The sequence below is a fragment of the Lutjanus erythropterus genome, chromosome 7 (assembly GCF_056507025.1).
Source record: "Lutjanus erythropterus isolate fLutEry1 chromosome 7, fLutEry1.hap2, whole genome shotgun sequence".
Taxonomy (NCBI): Eukaryota; Metazoa; Chordata; class Actinopteri; order Lutjaniformes; family Lutjanidae; genus Lutjanus; species Lutjanus erythropterus.
In genome coordinates, this window is record NC_139323.1 from 14,907,091 (window position 1) to 14,922,720 (window position 15,630).

The 15,630-nt window shown below is 39.8% G+C and overlaps 1 protein-coding gene across 1 annotated transcript; it reads left to right on the forward strand.

The window, feature by feature from the left end:
• The first annotated feature begins 391 nt into the window (after positions 1-391).
• mef2b (myocyte enhancer factor 2b) lies at positions 392-13,956 on the forward strand. The gene is made up of 9 exons (XM_084722885.1): positions 392-653; positions 4,982-5,069; positions 6,600-6,803; positions 6,995-7,123; positions 7,289-7,478; positions 9,067-9,215; positions 9,575-9,689; positions 11,038-11,137; positions 12,064-13,956. Exons 2-9 carry the CDS (start codon positions 5,016-5,018, stop codon positions 12,374-12,376), a joined length of 1,254 nt encoding a protein of 417 aa, XP_084579011.1. The 5' UTR covers positions 392-653; positions 4,982-5,015; the 3' UTR covers positions 12,377-13,956.
• The last annotated feature ends 1,674 nt before the right edge of the window (positions 13,957-15,630 follow it).

The window sequence follows — 15,630 nt, forward strand, 5'->3', positions numbered from 1 at the left end:
GTTTGGAAGGTTATTATACAGTTTTATAGTGATAACGTGACAGTATAATATTCAGTATACTGTCACATTCCTAATGGGGTGTTTTTCTTTTGTTTTCAATAGAAAATATGCAAATAGTATATCACAAGACAGCATTTTCCACTGCCCTCTGTCACTCCCCACCCCTCCACTGATGAAAACACAAAATCAAAACTATTTTTTTTTTTTCAAAAAGAAAAGGCTCTTTTGAGACTAAACCTTATGAAACGGTCGCTGTTCGCTCGGTATTGCGGATCTAAGACATAAGCGTATGCAGCGTAACTTCTGCTGTGATCGCGCTGACAGTCTGGAGTGAAGGCGGACGGGCGGGAGGCGGAGGAGCGCGTCCAATGGCACCGCTCAGGAGGCGGTGTGTGCTGTCAGAGAGAGGCGGGCTGCAGCTGCCAGCTGTTGGAAAGCAGCGCTCGTCCTGAACCATCCGATTACTGTCAGGGCCACCAGGTGAATATCTGCACATCACGAGCACACGAGGCGAAGAGACTTCTGCTCACTGAGAACATCTGTGCTTTTTTTTTTTTTCTTTCAATTTTCTTACCTGCGTCTTTTCCTGTTCGGCTGGTCGCGATCAAGAAGTGCGTGAAACTCGGAGGTAAACAGAAGAAGATCGAGAGCAGGTGAGAGCAGATGCTGTTTGTGTTTTTTAAGCGTTTATTATTTGTTTCATATCTCTGTTGTTTTTCAAAAGGGGTGTCCTCTGTGCCAACATTTGTGACACAGCTAAAGTACCTGTTGCTGACTGTGTTATTGAGAGCAGCCTATAGATGAGGCTATATTAGACAGTGATGCTTGGCAACTCGGGGACAGACGGGCTATTCTTAAACTGTCTATTTTCAGTGACGTCAGCAATCAGGTCTAATTATCCGCAGACATCCTTAAGTCATGTATTTTTGCAGTTTTTGTTTATTAAATGCCGTGCAAAATGAATCTAGGCTCTTTGAGTCCATTCAGCACAGACGGAGCTCATCAACCTGTTGCCTTTTCAATCACTTGACTTCTCTGTCTCATGCATTAATATTAATAAAATAAAATGTTTTGGGGAGCATGAACTCATTGGCTCAAGATATTAGTTTCTGTAACGATTTTAATGTCTGATTGCATTAAAAAGAGCAGTCAGTTGTCACTGAGGTGTGTCTCATCTCAACTTTCTAAAGTCATGAAAAACTATTTTTCCCTCTATTCATAGAAAGATCAAATGTTCTCCTCAGGCCTTCATGTACTCCTGCTATTCTGGCTCTATCAAAAATATCAAGGCAATTCAATTATCTCCTGTTAAAATTAGACAAATATTTCCTCACCATTACTCTGCAAAGGCCCAGTGAGCGCATGAACTGTCTGACCCTGAAGATGACACACACAATGAGAGGACACACTTGTTTATCCTGCTGCACTGATGCTTTATTAAAGAAAAATGACATTCTTTAGCTCTGAAATGAGGAGTCACTGCAGGGGACTCCTCATTTTGAATCATGTTTCAGTTTTGATTTGAATGGATTAGATGGTCCCAGCGACGTTTCAAAGTTGAAATTTTTGGCTTTTGCCCTTTTAAACTTGGGTTTGGGAGGAATTCTGTTTTGGTTCGCGCAAAATTTGGTCGCAGTCTTCTATTTTTAGAGACAGTTTAGGGCCTGGTTTCACATTTTCTCATCTTAACATGGAACTTTGATGTGACAAACATGACTAAAACAGTGAAGATACAACTGTGAACCAGCTCAGTAAGGTGTCATCCACACACCGCCACACCAATTTTATTGTAATTAAACTTCAGTATATGAGTGTAATGCAGCAGTCATGCAGGCACAGCTCATCTCTTTGTTGGCTTTCAAGCTATAATCAATACATGACTGAAGGAAAAGTATGAAAGATGGTATTTTACAGCAGCAGTTGTGCAGGAACATGCATTATTGTTGCAGTATTTAAAACTCTCGGAAACTGATAATACTACATTCTTGAATAATCTGGCCTGTACAGGTCCTTAAAAAGTCTAAAATGTAATCTTCTGAATTTTTCTTAAAATGTCTTAAATACAGTTTTAACAGGTCTTAAAAATTAATTTATGAAGTTAGCGTCAATTTTATAAAGCTGGATTTAACTTTAGTCTTATTTTTGGGGAAAAAAGTATTGATCACACTGTAACAACTACAAAATGAACCAACATAGAACCAATAAACACTAATGGAATGGAACTTTTTTTTTTTTTGCCAGTATGGAAATGAAATAGGCCCACAATAGTCTTAAAAAGTCTTAATTTGAATTTGTTGAACCCTACAGAAACCCTGTTTATATTTAACAACCAACACTGCAAATGTACCTCTGTGATGGTGAAAATGTGACTGGCGTCTGCTCTGCCACCACAGAGTAAGCCATTAGCTTTTTTGGCTAATATTCTCACACGTGTTTATCGTGTTTTTGAAACATTTTCAAGCCATGGTGCTCTGAATGACTCATGGAAGGAAAACCATCGAAGCAGAACCCTCAATACTCTAGAAATGCCCTACTTATTTTCCCCTTCTCATTCATGCATACAGTTCACTGCAGCAAGAAAAACATCCAACGACTGATGATCATCACAACTGATCACACCTATTAAACTCGTCTCGTCTGTTGATGCTTTTAGTTTTGTGTGCATGTGTACTGTTTTCCCAGTGAGGTCCCCAGTGATCAGACAGAGGCTCCCAGGGTATGTCAGACAGGAGCGCAGAGCTGCTGTGCCTCTCTGCTCAGGTTTTTCCACTGTCTCGCCTCTGGGAAGGCGTCTGACAAAGGTGCCGTCTTTCCCCATAGAAGCCTGAGACCCAGGGGCAAGTGTGCAAGTGTGCAATTATTGCACTATTAGAGGACACACGGCGACTCTGTTTTACATTTGCAGCTTGTGATAGCACTTTTGGGACCAGCTGACAGCACGAAGAGGTGAAAAGATCTGCAGTTTCATTGAATTTCCACATTTTGGGTTGACCTTAGAGATGAAAGGTCACAGACTGTAGGTGTGTGGTGCGTTCACAGACCTCAAATGGCAGTTGTCATGCGGGAAAACATCCAGCCAGGCTTTTCCTGCCCGTCTCGGCATTTAGGCTTTTCGACAAACCTATAAACCACATGCTGTTCTATAGCTAACTCTGCACCGTTTGGCTGGAGGTGCAGCTATATTTACCCAGCTAGTCATGCATTTGAACAGGCCTGTCTGTGGCGGTGATGGTCGTCATTCGGTTATATCTTAGAGGAGAGGAACTTTCTGAGATAAAGATCTTTCTGCCCTGTTTAGAGCATATGTCCCACTTCCCTCTCTTCTCACCATTAACGTGCTTCAATGTTAGGTTAAGTTCTCTCACTTCTGAGGCAGAAAAACAGAACAGCTTCATCCGAGTTCAAATCTTTGTGGTAGTCAAGTTGTTAGTTGGACCAACCAACACTGGTTAATGTGGTCGTTTAAATCTAGATGTCTGCAGCGTGCAACGTTTTACCATAGAGACAGTGTCAAAGACCGGTTCATCCGCAGCTGTCAGTGTCGAAGTGTGTCTTGTCTCTGCTGTATATTCAGCACAGTGGATATCACAGGACTTTATAAGGTAATAATGAGGGCAAAGAGGTGGATTCCTCCAGAAATGCCCCAGATGCCTGTGTGCCAAGCTTACGTTGAGGGACAGCGGGCACTTTAGGGGTCGTGGGAACACAGGCGCCATATCCGCTCAGGCACCATCAGGAGGGACAGGGAACTAAATATAGAGAAGTCCACTACTTGTCCAGTATTATGGGGAAAAACCAGTGAAAACTCCTCTGGGCTTTGGAGAAGCACTATACAGTCAGGTCAGAGGAGTCAGACCACCACTTAATGCAGTCATCTGACTGATAGTAGAGTGTAGACTGGAGATAACTCACACACTGAGCTAATTTATGTCGGCATTTGATTTAGTGCTTTATGTTTTTGCAGCAAAGGAAATTTTATGGTTGTCTTCCACGATGCAAAGAGCAATAATGTATAGTTTTCTAGTGTCCAGCTCTATATGTTCCTGCAGGGACAGGGAAAGTACAGGGGGGGTTTCTCGACCAAGAGAAACAGAAAAACAGCGGGTGTGTCTCAAAAATGGACATTCTCAAGCCGACCACAATCCATCCATGCCTTCTCCTCCTGCCCCTCTGAATCCTGCTTTTTTTTTCTCTGCATGAGAGACGAGTGGGTGGCTTTTAGCTGCAGCCGTCTTTCAAAAACACACCGTTTTCCTTCCACTGTTTGGTTTTAGCTATTGCCTGATGAACCTTTAAAAGGAGCTATCGACTGTATTTTTAACCCTGTCTCTTGGGGCTATGCGGTGAAGTCGAGCACTGTGCTGCTGCTGGCCCGGGGGTAACCAGGACTGTGGGGGTGTCAGACTGCGTGCACTGCTGGCCCGGCGAGGGCCGCTCTAACTTTAGACTGCATCGCCTCATGGTGGTAAAAATAAACACCCTGCCCTTACCAAGGGGGATGGGACTTGAGTCACTTGAACCAAATGGATGACATTTTCCCACCAGAATTACATGAGCGTGAAGAGAAGCATCAATGAATATTTGTCCTGTTGCTATTGTAAAATGCATATACAGGAGAATAAACCACTGTGGCCACTACATACCCAAAGAACATTTTTCACACAACAACTTTTATGTTCTTTGAAACAGAGAAGGAAGGACGGAAATAAATACTTATGCTTATTAAGACATTTAGATGGCAACTGCAGCATGATGACGCAAACAAATTGTTCTCTGCTAATCATAGTTGCCACAATATCAGAATTAGGCAGGATAGTAAAGAACTAAACTGAGGTCTTGAAAGAGGACTTTGATAAATAATATGTACAATAAACTATAATTAACCAGTATTGTTTTAAATGTGGTATCGAAAAAATATCGAAGTATTGATACTTTTGACAACCTTACTGCTAATATAACATTGTTATATTTTCTTTTACAGGTGTTTAATAGAGTGTGAGACGGCAGAAAAAAAAATGGGAAGAAAGAAAATACAAATTTCTCGTATTCTGGACCAAAGGAATAGACAGGTGAGTCAAAGTCCAACAGTTTATTTATACAGAGTAAGAACCAAAATGTAGAAATGTTACTTGAGGTTTGCGGCAGTTATATTTATGGTACGGTACATAGACATCAGCACCTCATGTTTTGTGCAAAACGTGTGCAGGACATGCAACAAAATGGTCACAGCTGTATTTAGCACAGCAGTTACAAAGTGCTTCACAGTTAATAAAGCAGCTAAAATACAATTCATATACAAAGTCAGATATACAGCAATAAAAGCAAACAAGCAAAACAGTGCAACTATGCAGAAATTATAATTAATAATACGGACACAGATACTCACATACAATAAAAGCAGTCAGAAAAACAAAATAAAATTAAAGGACAGATAAATACAATAGGAAGTGCAAACAGCAAACTTGAATAAAATAATAAAAACACCCTATACTTTTTTAACAGTTCTTTAAAATGTTGTTTTGCAGCTCAGCCTCTAAATGCTGCCAGATTGTGAGAAGAAAATACCACAAATTATAAAAGACAGTAGTGGGATCACAGATACATTTGACAGTAATCGCAGCATGCATGGTAATTTTCTGACTTCCATATTGAGGGACAAATTGGAGCCAAATGAGTAAAAATGCAACATTGGGAACTTAGGTCACTCTATGAAAGTTAGAGCTTTCTGTTGCCAAAAGGATATGATGAATCCACCGCAGTAAATATAACAAAAACTAGAAGATCTAACAGTGTAAGTTATATTTGAACAAAGTGAACCGATCAGTCTAAGAGATGGAATGGGACGGAGGAAATGGTTAAAGATGAAAAATAGATGTGACAATAAAGTAGCTTTTATCAGTTTGAGGGAAGATAAATCTGATGAGACAGATTATAAATACAGAATAATCTCGATGTCAATTCACAGTTAGAAGTCACAGAGATTTTTCGTTGCCACAGACTGAAGTAACGTCAGGGTGAAACTGTGACATGAGAGAAACGTTCACTTCACACCGGTAACCTATTAATATGTCCATCAGTATGAAAAAAACACATCAGCTACACATACGGAATCAGTGTGGGCAACAAGAAAAACATTAAACTGCTCAGACTGCCGGCGAGTACGATTTGTTTCTCATATCTGATCTTTAGGACTGAGTGCTTTTTGGTGATAAGGTTTGTTTATTTTTTAAGTTTTTCCTTATCTGAATTAAGTGTCTGAGGATAGACAGCGCTGTAAAGCCTTCTGGGACAAACTTGTGATTTTAGGCTATATAAATACACTTGACTGTCAACACTGTTAGTATTTGCAAGTAATCATTTTGGATTTGTGTGTTATGCTTTTCCATTTTTAAATGTTATTTTTAAACGGCAGTAGTCATTAATTAAATCACACAAAAGGTTTTTTATATTAGGCTGATTATGTGTCTAACAAATTCATTAAATCCTGCAGAACTATTCAAATTAATACCAAAACTTTTTTTTATGTTTTTGACTGTAAATCAATCTAAATCTATAAGACGTATGTATTCTTCCAACCTGAGTGTGTTTTTTTGCCATAGGTGACTTTCACCAAGCGTAAGTTTGGTCTGATGAAGAAGGCCTATGAGCTGAGCGTGCTGTGCGACTGTGAGATCGCCCTCATCATCTTCAACAGCACCAACCGTCTGTTCCAGTACGCCAGCACAGACATGGACAAAGTGCTGCTTAAGTACACAGAGTACAGTGAGCCACACGAGAGTCGCACCAACACGGACATACTGGAGGTAATGTCCAAGCTGCTATTAAAGGAAACAGCGATAAAGAATAATTTAGCCATTTTTCGGGGGCAGGAAACATGAACATGAATTTCAGGTTGCAACTTTTTATAAAAAGTTCATATGTCTGTCTTGCTCGTTTGAATCTTCATGCTTTCCTTGTGGGTAATTTTGTACGTGCACTTTCTGTTCTGTATCAGACTCTGCGTAGGAAGGGCCTCGGTCTTGAAGGCTCAGAGCTCGACAGTGAGGAGAGCATGCAGGTGGCCACAGATAAATATCCTCTCAGCGAGGGCATGGATCTCTCTGTGGCTCGCCAGCGCTTCTATGTCAGTCCACACACACTTCTGCTATTGCATTTTCACAACACACAAGCATGACCACACATGTGTTTCAGTGTGAATTCTGTTCATCATCTTAATGAAAACACAATATTCTATACATTTTATTTAACATTTTTTGGACTTTTATTACACTTGGATTTTGCTCTTCAGGCTCCATCGCTCCTCTCACCAGAGGCCCAGTTCCTGGTGTCTGCAGGTTGTGAGAATGGCTTCCCAAACTCCTCTGGATCCAGCACGGTGTCACACAGGCCTCCGGGCTTTAAACCTCTGAGCTCCAGACCAGGCTCTGCCAGCCCTGCTGCACCACACGCACACACTGCCTTCATGTCTCCACACTCAGGTGAGCAGACTGGACCTACTGCGTGAAACATAACCAGCATTATGTTAATCACTGAGACAGGGTTGGATCAACGAAGACCAATTTAGTCCAAGAGATGATCAGAGTTTACCTAAACTAGATTTAAAATGATTAAATCTGGATTTGAAATAAAGCAGAGCTCTCTTTCACAATTAAAAACTAATCTTTATCAGTAAATCCTAGTTTATTGGATTAAAATTTCATCTGAGTTTAATCAATACAGAGATCCTTGCTTACCAAAATTAAATAAATCAATAATAATTAAATAAATAAATTCAAGTGCTGTTGGGACTTACTAAGTATAAAAGAGTGGTGAAAACTTTTGGCTGCTCTTTATTGGCTGCCATTAATTGGCTGAATTAATGGCGTGATGTAATTATTTTATTCTGTCCATGTCAAAAAGGCAGCCATTTGAAAAGTTAAAGTATGAGATTAAAGTTAACACAGGATCCCATTTTAAACTGGATTTTAAAGGTTTTGCAAACAGATAACAAAAAATTAGTCTAGATTTAGATAAAAAAAAAAGTATCTAAAAACTTAAACTAGTTTTGTTACAAGTTTAGTACAGCATAACTGAAAGTGAAACCATGATTTAACTGGGTTTAAAACTGAATCCTTATTGGTGCTACCCAGCCAAAGTGAAAGATTTGCAGAACAATTTGTGACTATTGTAAGAAAATGACCATTTCACATATTGTGGAGAGTAACATCATTATAATGTGTGTTTTACTATACAGTACATACCATCATTGAAGCCTGAAGTGGCACTTTTTAAGAAAGAGAAAAGTAAAGTTTGACCTCGATTTTGAACATAATTTATGTTTTTTAGTGGACTGTTATACATGACCATCAATTTGAAATAAAATGTAAACAACTTGAAAAATTACTCTCATTATGAGAAAATGATTCCTGCCATTTAATTAATCCTTCTCCCCTGACTAAAAATGTCCATTTACCGTTTGTTGCCATAAGTTTGAAATATTGAGCAGTGAATAAACACTTGGAGTTTGAAAATCCAAACATTCTTCTAGGTTCTTGCTAAATGCTCACTGTAAATTCACATGTGTAGCGTCAACCTTCTGTGCAGCTGGCTGTGAACAGGAAGTGTGTGTGTGTATGTGCGTGTGTGTGCGCACAAATCCACACATGAAGTTGGTCTGTTTGTGAAACTGGCCCTCCAAGAGTGTGACAGCGGCTGTCACCAGTTCTGTGGTTTCTGTACAGAAAGTATCACACCTGCCAGTCATGTCAAACCCCCTCTACACTCTTTGAAACTATTTGGACGCACTGTGACATCATGGTGTTTTCAAATGTATTATTACTGTCTTTCTAATAATTGACATTGATCAGTTCACTATAGAATCTACTATAGATTAATCAGTACTTGCGAACAATAGCTTCCTATTGGCCCAGAGAGATGAGATACAAACTCAAAGGTCAAACTAAAAGAAGAAGTTCATTTTTTATCGCACTTGTAGGCAGAAACAGGGAGGTGATGAACGCATCACAGAGAATTAATTATTCCTCTCACATCTCTTTTCACTTCCTGCTCCTTTCTTTCGCTGCATAGGTATCGGCTACTCCGTGTTCTCCCACGGCAGCCTGAATCGAGCTCTGGACATGAAAAGCCCTCCTCCTCTGAACCTGGGTGGGGAGAACCTGCGAGGAGAGGCTGCTAATCAGGCCATGGGGGCCACACGTGCTAACCACAGCTCTGCTGTAAGTAGCTGTTACAATCCAGTGTGACTGACACGAAAAGATGCCAGTGAATCTAACATACTGTGCAAACGGATGGTTCTAAAACTGAACTGATGTACGGGAGATGTTATTCCGTTTAATTCACTCATTTAATTCAAAGGGGCTTCATTAGCATCATGGGAAACAGATGCTTGCAGAAGAATTGTGATTTTGGTCAGAATAATTAATTGTGCAAAGTCAGATAAACAGTCTCGCGGTTTCACTCTCGCCTCTCACAGATTTGATATTCATATTTTATGCAGCATGAATATAGTGATGTCACTGTGTCACTACAAGCTCGAGAGATTCAGTCTGACTCTTTCTCTTTACATGTTCATCAGCGGGGTGTCTTGTACCAGGGCCTGCACGGCGGCAGCTCCATGGTAGCCATGGGCAAGGCAGGGCTGCTGGGTCACAGTTTGGGGGGCTACGGCCTCCCCTCTCCTGGAGCCTCTGGTATGTCTGCTGTGTATCATCTATTCTGTGGTAAACTAGAAGCCTCTTCCAAGGCCTCCAGCCCCACTCTCCTGTGATATCCAAATTATATTATTACTTATTCTCTTGTGGTGTAACATTTGAACATTTTAACTTAATATCTCTCTGTGGAGTGCAGACAATTCACATTTGGATGTGAGTAAGGATGTAATTAGTTTCCGTAGCCATACCTTATTTTAAGAAAAATGCATTTTTACAATTTCACCGGTTCTCCCATGAAAGCACTCTCCCCAAACGCTCCATAACGACTGCTTTCTGTATGAAGTTTATGCAAGTACATGTGTAGGCGACCTCAGGGGATTACAGGTATCTGTGAATGTGGATTGTGATATGGAATCATCATTTTCTACAATTGTTTTGCCCTTATTGAACTTGACTAGCTCCTGCTGGATCTTAAGATGTGTTGCATTTATACACCAAGTGAAAAATAAGTATCTGACTCATGAGTCTTGGCCTGTGTCACACCCTTCCATCGCTTTTCATGGAAATCTGACCGGTGGCTTTTCTGTAATCCGTCTGACAAACAGCAGACAGCAGCACCAGAAACCATAGCAGAGTTGATTAGGGTGAATGTAAATCCATAAGAGTGCCAAATGTACAAACCAAGACAGATGAAAAGGTACTTTGAAGGAATAGTTTATATAGCTTATTTGCTTTCTTGCTGAGAGTTAAATGAGAGGATTGATACCAGCCAGCAGCTGGTTAGTTTAGTTTAGCACAAAGACTGGAAATAAGGGAAAACATCTAGCCTTGCTCTGTCCAAAGGAAACAAAATCTATCTTCCAGCACATGTACAAAAGTGCAGGTGCAAAAATCACAAGTTATGGTTTTACCCGATGTTTTGTGCAGGACTATTTTTGGATCGGGTGTCATGACCTCAAAGAGTTTCCAGTAGATGTCTGCCAGCCTCATAGTAACACCAAGATTTACAGGAAGTTACTCCAATAAATAGCCCCGCCCATAACTCCTGATTGTATGAACTAAACAAATAACACATAGAATGTAAATTTGTGTATTTTAGAACCAGGCTAGCTCTTTCCCACTGTTTCCAGTCTTTGTGCTAAGCTAAGCTAACTTGCTCCAGGCTGTACAGTAGCTTCACGCTTACAGTGCACATGTGAGAGTGGCATCAATCTTCTCATCGGAGACTCAGCAAGAAAGCGAGTACGTTTATTTCCCAAAATGTCAAACTATACTTTTACAGTGAAGATAATATATCCCATAATTCACTGATTCTGGTTTATTAACTTCTATCTTTGTGGCCTTTTTCATCTTTTAATTTATACCCATGTCTTTTCTTTCTTTCCAGAGTACAGCCAACCTGGTTTTTATCACTCTGTTAGTCTACAGCGAGGAGCAGTGAACCCCTGGCAGCCTCAGGAGCCCCATGGGCCTCATATAAGCCCAGGGTGAGGATATTAATGCGTAATATGGTTCCTCTGTGTGGTGGATAAAATATGGAATCATGGTAGAAAGTTGAATCTGCGCTCTGTTCTTTGCTCCAGCAATGTTTTTTTTCATTCCTGCTGTGCAACATTAAGATCATTCAGATCTTCATCAGGAACAAAGCAACACTAACAACAGTCACGTTTTATACATGTAGCTCAGAATGATGGTCATCATCAACTACGTGGCTTCAGAAGACAATGATGTTCTCATCAACAACAGTGCTGATAACTAGAATAGAAAATAGAAATACAAAAAATAGCAATAAAATAGAAAATAGTATAATCAAAAGAAACGGGATGAAAAATATAGATAACAATAAAAAAAGACAAAAAAACAGAAAATAAAAATCCAAAATGTAAAGATAAAATAATGAAGAAAAATAGAAAGACAAAATGAGAAACAAAATCAAAGCAAAGCAAGGAAATAATAATAATAATAAAAAAGATTCAATAACATTAAGAGGATATAAAATAAGAGTAAGTAACAGAATAAGTAATAGACAAATGTAAAATAAAATAAAGATAAATATAAGATAAAGTGGAAAAGAAAATTAAAATGAAATAAGAAATGAGAAAATACAAGAAAGAAATAATCAACTAGCAGCAATAAAAAAAAATATGAAATAAGTTAAAACATAAAAATAAGATAAAAAATGTAAATGTAAATATAAAATAAAATCAGTGTAAAGTAAAATGTATGTATAGAATAATTTGAAAATAAATCTGTGAATACATATGGGGTAATTTCTCCATAAAATATAACATATTGTTTATATTTGGGGAAAAGTATCCTTGTTGCAACTATTTAATCTATAACCCTGGATATATTTCAAAGGCTGCATCTGCAAACTGATACACGTCTTTTGTCTTTGCTTTGTTGTTTCCAGGATGTCCACTGGAGGGTGCTCCTTCCCCTCCCAGTCCTGCTCCTCAACCTCTCCACATCTGCCCTCCCTCAACCTCAACATCAAATCGGAGCGCAGCTCTCCTGAGCACATGTCCTCATCCTCATCCCCTCCCCTGCACCACCTCAGGCAGCACTCGCCAATGAGCAACCCCGACTCGGCTCGCCATACCCCCCCGGAAGCCCGTCCGGCCAATGAGACAAAGGAGTTTCCCAAAGCCGGCTACCCACAGGACGAGGACGAGGGGGGGCAGCCGATCAGGCAGTTAGAGATAAGTGATGGGTGGCACAGATAGCTGGCTGCTGCAGTCTAATACCATCTCCCATTCAATCAGCTATCTTCCATCAAAACCAGTCCTCTCTTACACACACACACACACACATACACACACACACACACACACACACACACACACACACACACACACACAGATAAAACACAGAAGATAGCAAGATGGGGTCGATTTGTCCCCATCATCATCCCAGAGAGGAACGCCTCTCTTTGTCTCCTCACACAGAGCTGGTCTCTCCTGGGCGATGGATGGAGAATTTTCTCTGCATCACTTGATTGATCCCATGAGGAGTCAAATGCATAAAGACTTCTGCTTTTTGTTTGGTTAGCTTTAGTTTTCTGTGGGGAGCTAACGTGAGTCAGAAATACAATTAGAAATGTTTTGTTCTGTGACTTTGCTGAAGTTAGTTGCAGCAGCACATCGGGACCAGCTGAATTTCTCCAAAACTGCAAAACCAAAATCAGTGACACAGTCTCCCCACATAAAACCAGTTAGACGTCACCTGTCACTGGAGCCTTGGCCTTTTTTTTTAATACACTAGGACATTTTTAAGGATAAGTTCACATTTTTTCAAGTACGTCTGAAAACTATGCTTATGTGCCTATGTGAACATTGAAATAGTTTTTGTTTGTTGTAATTGTTTGCCTCGCCATATAATAAAGGTGTTAACTAGAACCACAAAGGGCTTTTTTTGCCATAAGAGAAGCCTTTTTGGTTACTGGAAAAACTTTATTAATAATAATAATAATAATAATAATAATAATAATAATAATAATAATAATAATAATAATAATAATATAGTATAGCCCAAACACAGCATAAGCCCATGAAATATGTGAGAAATATGTCCTGACCCGACCCAGACCCGTCGGCTGATCTCAAGCTCTGCCCAGGAGGTTCTACAGAGAACCCTTTTATATTCCAGGGGTTTTATGTAGAACCCACCCAGGGAGTTTGACCGACAAAAGAATTTGTCAAGGATCTCAGCAATTCTTGAAATACTCTTCCCTCCAAGAAGGATTCTTTTGATGAAAAAGGTTCTTAATGGGACCCTTAGGGTGCTTTCACACCTGAAAGTCCAAATCAAGTTTATGTTTTCACAGTAAAGAACCATAGCTATGACCTACATCATGTCGTTATTACCTGCGTGAGCTATTCAGTTCAATTTGATTCCCTTCCCTTTCATCCTCTTGGAAAATAATTGAAAAGTGAGGAAAATGTAAGTTTTTTCCAACTGACTCTATAAAGTCGATGGACGAAATGAGAAATGCCTGCCAGGACTTCCTGTTATTAGTCTGAAAGTCTGAACTATCCCCCCAAAAATCTTTTCACACCAGAAAACAAGCCATTAGTTCGGACCATGGTCCACGGGAGGTTTCACACCTGTATTTTAGGCTGTCTCCTTTAAGTACAAATCTGGACAAGTTGTCCAAGTACATCTTTCAAGTTGTCCACTTGATTTGTCAGACTCACACTTTTGAAGACCTAGGCCAGTTTGGAGCGGAGGAACAATTACAGCAAACCAAAAAAAACTGTTTCAATGCACATATGGACATATGGATCAGACAGACAGATTTTAGAAAAATAAATTATACCTTAAATTTATGGGCATCAGTTTGTCTCAGGGACTTATTTGAGAAGTTTAAAAATGGATTCTTTCTCATATTTTTAGTTTTCTCCAAATTATGGCAGCCAACTTCAACTACAGACCAAAGTGTTTTAATATTGTCCCTATGCATTACAATCAAACACTGCAACAGCCAAAGACATTATGTGTTTGTCTATATTTGATTTAATTTGATTTAGGTAATAAAATTGTCATTGTTTTTCTGAAGGGCTTCATTTAGTAGCTGCATATTGTAGATATTGCCGAGCTTTACTGCCATCATTGTCTTATTATATTTTTAAAATATATGAGACACTTTGTAAGGAATCTGTCTAAATATTCATAAAAGCCCCACAAATGACATTTTTTGAGGAATGTTTGGTTGTCATTGTATCTGAAAATGTAATTGGCACTGTATTTGTGTGCACTGGATTTCTGTGTGTTTCAGTTTTTCATATTCAACTTTTGTTTGTCCGGTTTGAATGAGTTTCCCCTTAATGTCCACAAGGGGTCATCTTTTGTCACAAAATGTGGGTTTGGATTCGAGGGAGAATGTGCAGAGCAGGGAAGACCAGCCTAGACTATTGGTGATGAATTATCTAATGAATCTCTGTGACAAGACACAGGTTCAGCGGTTCACCCTGATGACATTTAACACATACATCATGATAAACTCTGGCCAGTGGAGGTCTTCAAGTTCAAGTGCTGCTGTGGAATTAGCTCTTTTTCATTTTTTTATGCAGTTATGTGGATTAATATCAGCATGAGAAACCAAATTATCAGTATTCTGATGTTTTGGGTTGAGTTTTTATATGTTTGCTGAATGCTTCACTAACAGAGACAGATTTTTATTTGACATTTGTTGTGATTCCTTTTAAATAAAACCGGTTTGATTTGTACATATGCCTAGAACAGCTTTTTTTTCTTCTACAAAGGACATTTACTTCTTTTTTTTTTTTTAAAGAAAACTGTGATTCTGTTGCCACTGTTTTGTCATGCAATCTGGAGACAGATAAAATGCCGTCCGCTGTGTAGCCATCAGGCTTTCATGTGTCCATTTATTTAGTCTTATTCACCTCCGTTCCATCTTTTGAACACTCCCTCATTATCATGTCTGGCCCCTGTCAGGCGGCTCACCACGCAGCCACCAAACGAGAGAGACAAGAATGGACCACTTAAAAGCCAGGAGACCTTTATGTCTTCAAAAACAAAAAAAAAAAAAAAAAAACATTCACAGCACAAAAAAAGGCTCATTTCCACACCTAGTTGTCTCACAGTAACTATGCCACAACGTTTTCTTACACCACCACCGTGGAGCATTTCATCTTAAAGCACAGAGCCGAGCCCCGGCCGGTCCATCTCTGTCGTCTCTGGTCCCTAAATGAAAAGAGACTCTCACTGGGGTCATGTCTGGTCTGCTCCCCCGGGACCAGGCCGGCCTAGTCTGTAGGGCATGTCTGGGTCCTGGTTTCTATAGCAACCGCAGCCCCGCCATGGCTGCCTGACTTGGCCCGCTGCAGTCCACAGATCAGACTGTGACTGAGGGGGCCCGAGGCCTCCAGCACAGATGCACATAATTAATGTGATTATAAAGATACGTCAACCTTGTCACCTCTTAGTTCATTAGGCTGGACGCTCCCACAGGCCTGTC

Coding starts and splice junctions, on each gene's coding strand:
- mef2b (XM_084722885.1), top strand. CDS start 5,016: ATGGGAAGAAAGAAAATACAAATTTCTCGTATTCTGGACCAAAGGAAT. Junction 6,804..6,994: donor CCAACACGGACATACTGGAG/GTAATGTCCAAG, acceptor GTTCTGTATCAG/ACTCTGCGTAGGAAGGGCCT. Junction 11,138..12,063: donor GGGCCTCATATAAGCCCAGG/GTGAGGATATTA, acceptor TGTTGTTTCCAG/GATGTCCACTGGAGGGTGCT.